The 8,257-nt window shown below is 38.0% G+C and overlaps 1 protein-coding gene across 5 annotated transcripts in view; it reads left to right on the plus strand.

Moving 5' to 3' along the window:
- Nucleotides 1–7,863, plus strand: part of STXBP6 (syntaxin binding protein 6) — a 255,513-nt gene extending 247,650 nt beyond the window's left edge. For all 5 annotated transcript variants that reach the window (XM_014519508.2, XM_006022728.3, XM_006022729.3 and 2 more), the window contains one exon: nt 4,613–7,863. In XM_014519508.2, the coding sequence (XP_014374994.1) occupies nt 4,613–4,636 (24 nt within the window). In that variant the 3' untranslated portion in view covers nt 4,637–7,863. The remainder of the gene's footprint in view (nt 1–4,612) is intronic.
- The last annotated feature ends 394 nt before the right edge of the window (nt 7,864–8,257 follow it).

Below are 8,257 nucleotides of genomic sequence, written 5' to 3' on the forward strand. Positions count from 1 at the left end.
GGGCTTCATGTAAATATATAACACTTGTTTTCAGTTACAGTAGAATTTGATTTTGGAAACAGAGTAAAGTTAGCAAGTGAAATAGCAGGCCTTGGCAATTGTTCAAGAAAAGCTATAGTGCAATCAGTAGAAAGGAACTGAAAAAGGGACAAATGACACAGGAAGCCAAAACCATTAGCTTTCTGGTTCCCATCATGAATGATAGTGTATATTATTTAATAACATGGCTAAAAAAGAGATGTCTATATTAGGAGCAGGTAATATTTGGTTGGCCATACGTCAGTAGACTTCTGTTGTGATACAGAAAAAGTATCACTAGTATTGTAGGATTTCCAGCTTCCTGAAATCTTTATCAGCAGCTATCCCTCTGTATCCTACCATATGCAGCAGCACAAAGTAGTAAGTCACCTTTGATAAGCAATCCCTTGTCTTAACCCCCTGAAAATCTACTAAATGCTTTGTCATACAGTTTCTTTTGGCTTTTCCACAGACGTCACCTCTGCTTTTTCTGGTCCATACAAATGAAAATTTAAACAGGTTTCTATTAGCATCTACAGATGTTTTGCATACAAGTTTAATGTATTTGTATAATATTGATATGATTTAAGTATTCAGAAGAAAATACTTTAAATTGCTAAAATTATGTGAGATATTAAAGTATCTCTATATTTCATGTGCTGCCTGTTAAGAATCCCATCAAAGCCCCAAATAAGTATCACGGATAAAATGCAGTTTTATTTTCCATAGATCCTAAATGGAAAATCTCTTATCAAAAACCATAGTCAGCAAACCACCAAACAAAAAATCTTAACAACCTCTGAGTACTATTTTCTGGGCTGTCACTTGCATTTGTATTTGCCAATATGGACCCCTCATGCGCAGAGGGATCCAATGCATGATTCACACAATCACTGCCACACATGCATGGTGGCGGGAATGATTATGGGATTGCAAAGTAGATCCCATCAACCTTATTTGTCGTGCAGGGGCAACCTGATTCCAGGCTTCTCTTGCACTGGCAAGAAGCAAGCTCCCACAGCTGGGAGCGCACTTAGCTGACGGGACTCCCAGCTGCAGGGGTGCCCCACACCCCTGTGGTTGGGAGATCACAGCAGCTGGTCTCCCAGCCATGGGGGTGTGTAGTGTGTAACTGGGAGACGGCAGCTGCTGACGTCTTCCAGCTAAGGGGGAGTCCCCATGGCTAGGAAATCTCAGCAGTTGCAGTCTACCAGCCGCGGGGGGTTCATGGAGTCCCCTGTGGCAGGAGCCCTGTCAGCTTTGAGCTCCCAGGCTTGGGAGTGCACTTACTGCCCCCCCCGCTCCAGTGGGGAGCTCCGATCAACTGATGCAGGCTCTCAGCTACAGGGGCCCCTATCCATACATTCATTTAATGGCATGATAGGAAGCAGCTACAAAGTTAATTCACATATTTTGTGGAATAACTTTGTAGTTTATTCTAGAAGCGTGCAAAATGGGCCATATTCAATTCAGATTTGGCCCTAATCGGGGACAGTGATTCAATTAGTTGATTTGGATCACTGTCCCTGATTCAATTTGGCTGAATCTGAAGATTTGATGCTGATTCAGAGAATCAGTAATTCGGCCGTAGAGACAGCTTTACATGTTTTTTCTACATACCTAAATGTACCAGATGCAGCTCGTGAACAGTGCGATGCTGGGGAAGATGGAGGGTCCCACAGGAGCATGGGTCTCTTGATTCGATTCAGATTTGGAGATTCAGCCACCAAATCAGGCCAAATCTCCACCCAATCAAATCAGGTACTGAAGCTTCGCACAGCCCTAGCTTATTCCTTTTTTTAATCACGCCTTTACGTGCTTGAACACGTGGCCAGGTGACCACTTAAGCTTAGTTAACTGGTTAATCGCATCTTTGGTATAATGTGGAGATAGGGTCTTGTATCCAATACAGCAAAAGCTGTGTTAACTGGCACTTTATTAGCCAGAAAACTCTATTAACCAGCATCCGAGGGACGCGGTGAAAGCGAAACCGGAAGTACCACTTCCAGGGGACTTCCCATTTTGCCACCGCGAGCTGAGTTTTTCTTTGCCACTTTTTGCGTGGGGCAAAGCAGCCTGCGCGGGGCCCCCCTCCCTGTCCCCCAGCACACTGACACCAGGGAGTGCACCAGATGGTGCACATTTGATTAACCGGCATCCCCCATTCCTGGGGGATGCCAGATAACAGAGCTTTTACTGTATTATCTTTTACAAAGAAACATCCTATTTGATCTTTGACATTACATGAGTGGAAGTGATGATTTTAGATCTCAGTTTGAAATCATTGCTGGAATTTTATTATTAAAAATACATGCTTTTCATGCCATCATTGAGCATTAATCTTGTGCAACTAATATGACCCTTAAAGGCAAGGATTTCTTTCAATATCCTTTATTGAACTAACTGTGCAGTTGGGATGCAGTTACAAGCTTTTGGATGCAAGGGACCTGATGAAGAATGTCTTTGAATGTATTTGAAAGTTTGTCTTAACTTTATCCCAGCTACATAGTTGGTCCAATAAAATATATCTCCCTAAGAAATCCATGCCTCTCGCACAGTTTCTTGACCATCGCTGCTATAAGATCACTCTTACTGCTACCCTATGATCTCTCCTATTCATTCAAAAGCACCCAGGCCATCATCTGCTATCCCTTATAATGTGGTATATGATTAGTGGTTAATAGGGCATATTGGAGAGATGGGCTAGGCTCTTCATTCTGTAACAGTTATGATTACTTTGTCCTCTGGTAAAATGTGGAGGCCAGCTAATGTATGTGATATATTGGTTTGTAGATGCTTGATAGAGCACGAGAAACATATATCTTTAATTGATAAAGGATAGAATTATCAGATTTGTTTTTGTGGTGCTTTTTATGTCATTAATCTAGTAGTAAATTGTCATTTTTTGTTTTTATTTATTTTCTAAATACTTGCAGTAGGACAATTGCTAGACATAGCTTAATCATGTAATGCTTAATTTTATGCATTATAGATAACTGAAAATAGTATGAATCTAGTTGGGCAGTATTTTAAATGGTAAAAACAAAACTTTTCTGAATGAGCGTAGATAATCTGAAAGTGTTTTTGTAGTGAATTAGTTTCCATTGAGGATTTTTTTTCATAGATGCATTCTTTAGGCTCACTCTCCACTTCCAAGAAATGCTCAAACATTGCGAGTCATCTAAAACTCTTTATTAATTTCACCCTTTAAATGTTGTGACTAAATCCTGATCTCTTTCATTGGCTAAATTTATATATGATCAAACATTATTTTATCTGTATGTCAAGTTATTTTAAGGAATAAGATTACATGTAGCTAATGGTGGGGTGCAGGATTAAAAGTCTTTCTGATACCTTAAAATACAGTTTTATGATTTGCCCAAAATTTCTAACAGCCTATATCATAAGACAAAATGGAACCAGTGACTAGATTTGTTTTTAATCTTAATTCTCAGTGAAGCACAGAATAATATTACCTCATTAGTTCTCAGCTTTCCTGACAAAGAACCCCTGTTCCATATTGTGTCACTTCCACCACCTTTTAAGGATCCTTTCTGAATAGCTGAGTTTATGGAGCCGTTGATGTGAGAGAGCAAGAATTTGCTGTCTCAGCCACTTAGATATTTATTTGCCAGGGTTAATTATTCTTGCTGTTTTCGTGAAAAAGATAAATTTGCAGGGAATGCTCCTTCATAATGAACGTGTCATTTCCTGTAAATTTCTTTTTCATAAAATACCTCTATCTCTCTTGACACCTTGCAGAGAGGCCAAGGCATGAACAAAAAAATGGCCTACCTAATTCAGTCAGAGTTGTTCTTGGGTATGATTTAGCTGGAGGCAAACAAGCTTAACTTGTTTAACTTGCAAGTGCCCATTCTGTTCTGTAGACAAATTACAGAGAATTTTGGCTCCTTCCCCTCCTCCCTCCCCCCCCAACACACACACACACACACTTGTAACAGCGCACAGAAATCTGCGGACAATATCTTCTTCATAGTTAAAGGTTGGAGCTAGTTCTTCATTAAAAGATTTCAAGCTGTGCAAGAGCAAATTTGGCCTAAAACGTTACATACAGAATCTTAGCCCAAGGAAAATTATTTTCCTACAAGTGTTTCATTTCACTGGGGATCATCATTTTGCTAACTGTAGTTAGGAGCTAGGGCATTCATCATATCTCTAAAACAGCGTGGCATAGGAATTCAAAACATATTTGATTAGTTAAATGTCAGACTTGAATCATCTCTCTTGACTTCTGGAGGGAAGATGTGCATGCACACCTAGTGAGTCAGCTCTTTTTTCACCTTCACAGGAGATGAAATAAAGGAGAATCCAGAAAGTTTGTGCTCTGAAAGCATCTAAACCCTCCCCTCTTGCAGAAGGGAAACAATACCTAGTACAAGAAAGGTCTGACCTTAGCCAACACTTGTATCTGGTTTCAGGCCTTTATTTCAGCTACTCCCATCACAACAGGAAAAAAATCTGGAACTCCATTATCACATAATTTCTCATCCAGATAAATCACTTTCTGCAGGTGTGGCCAAAGTTACCAATGAGATCCATTTGTCTCACTTCTCTCTCTCTCCTTGTTTTTCAGCTTGCTATGAAGCACAAATGTTGAGAAACTGCCTATCATAGAGATCTTTCCAAGAGAAACTGAAAAGCTAAGGTCAGCAACTTTTACAGGAGATCCAGACTTCCACCTGCTTTATCCTTCCAACTCGGTGAAGAACAGTTATTTCAGTTACCATGCAGGAAATGGTTAATTCCTACGGTTTTATGGTTATCTCACTAAGCAATGCTGCTGTACCTCCAAAGTTTTTTTTTTTGTTTTGTTACTTAAGCTGTAGTTGGTATTTTTAGAAACATGGAAATTGGACCAAATGGCAAGCTGGACAGGTTTAAGCTGACAACTCTTTATCACACAAGAAGAAGTATTACGTTGACTACAAGTGGTTTTACTGTATGGAAATAAAATCTAAGTAATGTTTACGTGAGCTTTTTCAGTTCCTGTAGAGCTAACAGAATTTGCAAGGTGGAATTATATCTTTGACCGTAGAATTCCAGTTGGAAAACAGACTGGTTTGCCATGGGAAACAACAGGCCTTATGATTTCCTCCACTGAGAGTAGGAGTTTTTGCATGTGCCATCACCAGCATTCAGAAGTGCAGATCTCAACTACAAGATGTGATCCTGCTATCCATGCTGCATTTCAAGTATTTCTTGTCTTAATTTTCAGATTGATTACTTTGATTGTATAAGGAAACCTAACGAACGTACATTTAAGATTTTCTGATCTAAGAAAAATCTGATTTTTAAATCTGCATGCGTGCACACACACGCGTGTGCACACATGTGCACTTTCTCTCTGTCATTGTGCCACTGGAATTTAGCAGTCCTGTGCTAAAATAAATTGATGGTTTCTTTTTAACTGTTTTTTCTTGATAAAAGCCTACATAAATGAAATGGTGCAAACATTTTCCAAGCTGCTAGGTTTTCAGACACTTTAGGTGGAAAATTTTGGGGCTGCAACATATGATCAGATTTCAACATATACAATTTTATTTTAACATATATACTTGTGTGGAAGAAATTGACTTTTGTGCAAGGTATTTCTGTGATTTAGAATAAGAGTTTTAAAATAGCATGTTACATCAACTGGTGTGTTACTGGTGTAATTCTTCTAATTTGAATAATAGTATTTTTAGCATGAAATGTCACTGAAAGAATATCTTTCTACTTCAGTTTCACTGACTAAAAATGTGCTTAATCTACTCTCTTCCTTCTCTATTCTATTCGGATATATTGGGAAATTCTTGAATTATTTACTTCTAGGATTAAAAAAGCCATTACAGAAGTTATACTTGATTTTTTCCAGGAAGATGCAAACAAAACCCAAGCCAAGCTTTCAAGCTTCGACTAAAGAGTCATGGAGTTTAAAATAAACACACTTCAGATTTTCTGTCCTCATCTACTGATATGGTGTAGTATGAGCAAACTGTAGTTTCCATTGTCATTGTAGAATAACATTTTGCGTTATTAATGACATTGTAAACAGCTTAGAATCTTCTAATAAAACAGTACAATGAAGACCGAGAATAAGTATATAGTAACTGAAAAGAAAAAATCTCTAGGAAATATCAGTGCTAAAAAAGAAACACACTAAATTAGGGGGAAAATAGTCAGCCTAGAGAAGTAATGTATTTACAACCAATTGCATTCAAATCTCACAATCACATATATAGAGCATTGTATTTTTTACAAGATTTTTAAATTTCATAATGGAAATTGCTTAGGGTTTAGCACCATAACATCACGTCAGAGACAGACAGTCTTCAGAACTACTAAGCCCCAGGCTGCCGGCTGGAAAAGAATTTGATCAGCCTTAAATTGCAAGCAAGAACAGGGTCATTAAAGACATGAGGCCCCAAGCACTTACTAGAGCCTCTTATGGTTAATGCTTGCCCTGAAAGAGTCTGTAGCTTCCCAGTGCAATGCTGTAAGAAAGAAGTCTGTAACTGCAAATTAGCAAGGAAAAGGCAGTTTCTTTTAAGAGATTAGATTTCTGCTGAGATGTTGAGAATTAAAACAAACAAACAAAAAGACAACATTGTAATCTAGTCCAGGTGTATTGTAAAGTTCTGACTGCCACGCAGATTTGTCTTAATCTTTTCCAAGCTTTCTAGTGGGGTTTTTCTTTCTGGTTTGTTTTTGTTTTGCTTTTTCACTATATCCTCAAGGAATCTGCTACAGATTCTGGGTAGTCAGTCTGGAGAGAGAATATTATATTAGTGAAAATTCAATAGTGAAGAACTGCAACCACAAAAGTGATTCTGCTGATGTAAAAGATACAGTAGGATTTGAATTGCTGCCATCTAACGTGTACTCAAAGGTTATAAATAATGTAGAAGGAATGGATAAAACCCTAATCAGATAAATGTGGAGAGAATTAGTTATGCAGGTTCAGATAACAGTGCATAAAGTTTGAGGGGACTCTGTATTCAAACATTAGTTAGATCAGCTCCCAGGAACACTGCTAAATTCCAAATCCTTTTTCATGGGTTGAGCTGTGTCATTTCTCTTCTCTTTTATATGTGTCATTAGTGCTGTTTTTCAGAAATATGCACCTATAGCTTTGGATTTAATTTTAATAGCCTATTAGTCATCGCAACTTGAGACTTCTTTTCTTTTTTCCAAACATCAGAAAACTGTGCTATGATAATTTCAAACATCTCAGCATTTTAAACAACAGAAGAGAGCTTTTCTTGTGTTCTGTTTCATTCCTCCTATTCAGTATGCTACTAGATATTGTGGCTTTTAGAAAGGTCTGAAGGAAGTATATTAACATTCCATCCTGAAGGTGAACTTTATAGCATTACAATTTCCTCCTGAAACTTAGCTGTGATATTCAACACTAGTATTATTAGATACTCATGTACAGTAATTCAGGTTTATGTTTCATATTAAAGAATGTATTTGTAAATTGTAATCAATAGTTTCCTTATTATAATACATTTTTAAAGTTCTGCAAAGAATAAAGATAATGTATTGTTAGACTTGAGACTATTGTACTGCAAAATTTGTCTTAAAAGGCTACTCTTGTGTGTAGCAGAAGTTGTTCATTCTTGTGAAAATATTAACAAAATGTGCTCTCTAAATGAATGATCTTAAAGGTAGGTTTGCTATAATATGCCAAACTTGTAATACTTGCTGGTATCTATTGTAACTAATTCCTCAGAAGTCCTCAAAGATGTAGAAATAATTTTGTGCCATTCTGAAAAAAGTGGGACCTGCTCTATTGATTGATTACCGCAACCCCAAATGATGTCATTAAACATTTTACCTGTGGCAAAAAACATTGTTTTCTGGATTATTTGGTGTGTTTTTCACTATACTCAAAAGAGATCAGTTTTCTCTTGAATAAAGGTGATCGTAGAATAATAGAAAATTAGGGTTGGAAGGGGACTCAGGAGGTCATCTAGTCTAACTCCTTGCTCAAAGTAGAATCATCCCCAGCTAGATCATTCCAGCCAGGGCTTTGTCAAGTCAGGCCTTAGAAACCTCCAGGAGAGTCCACCACCTCTCTAGGTAACCCATTCCAGCACTTCACGACTCTCCTAGTGAGAGTTTTTCTTAATACCCAACTTAAACTTCCCTTACTGGAACTTGAGACCATTGCTCCTTGTTCTGTCATGTGCCACCACTGAGAACAGTCTAGCTCCATCCTCTTTGTAACTACCCT

Source organism: Alligator sinensis, unplaced genomic scaffold, assembly GCF_000455745.1.
Source record: "Alligator sinensis unplaced genomic scaffold, ASM45574v1 scaffold83_1, whole genome shotgun sequence".
NCBI lineage: Eukaryota > Metazoa > Chordata > Crocodylia > Alligatoridae > Alligator > Alligator sinensis.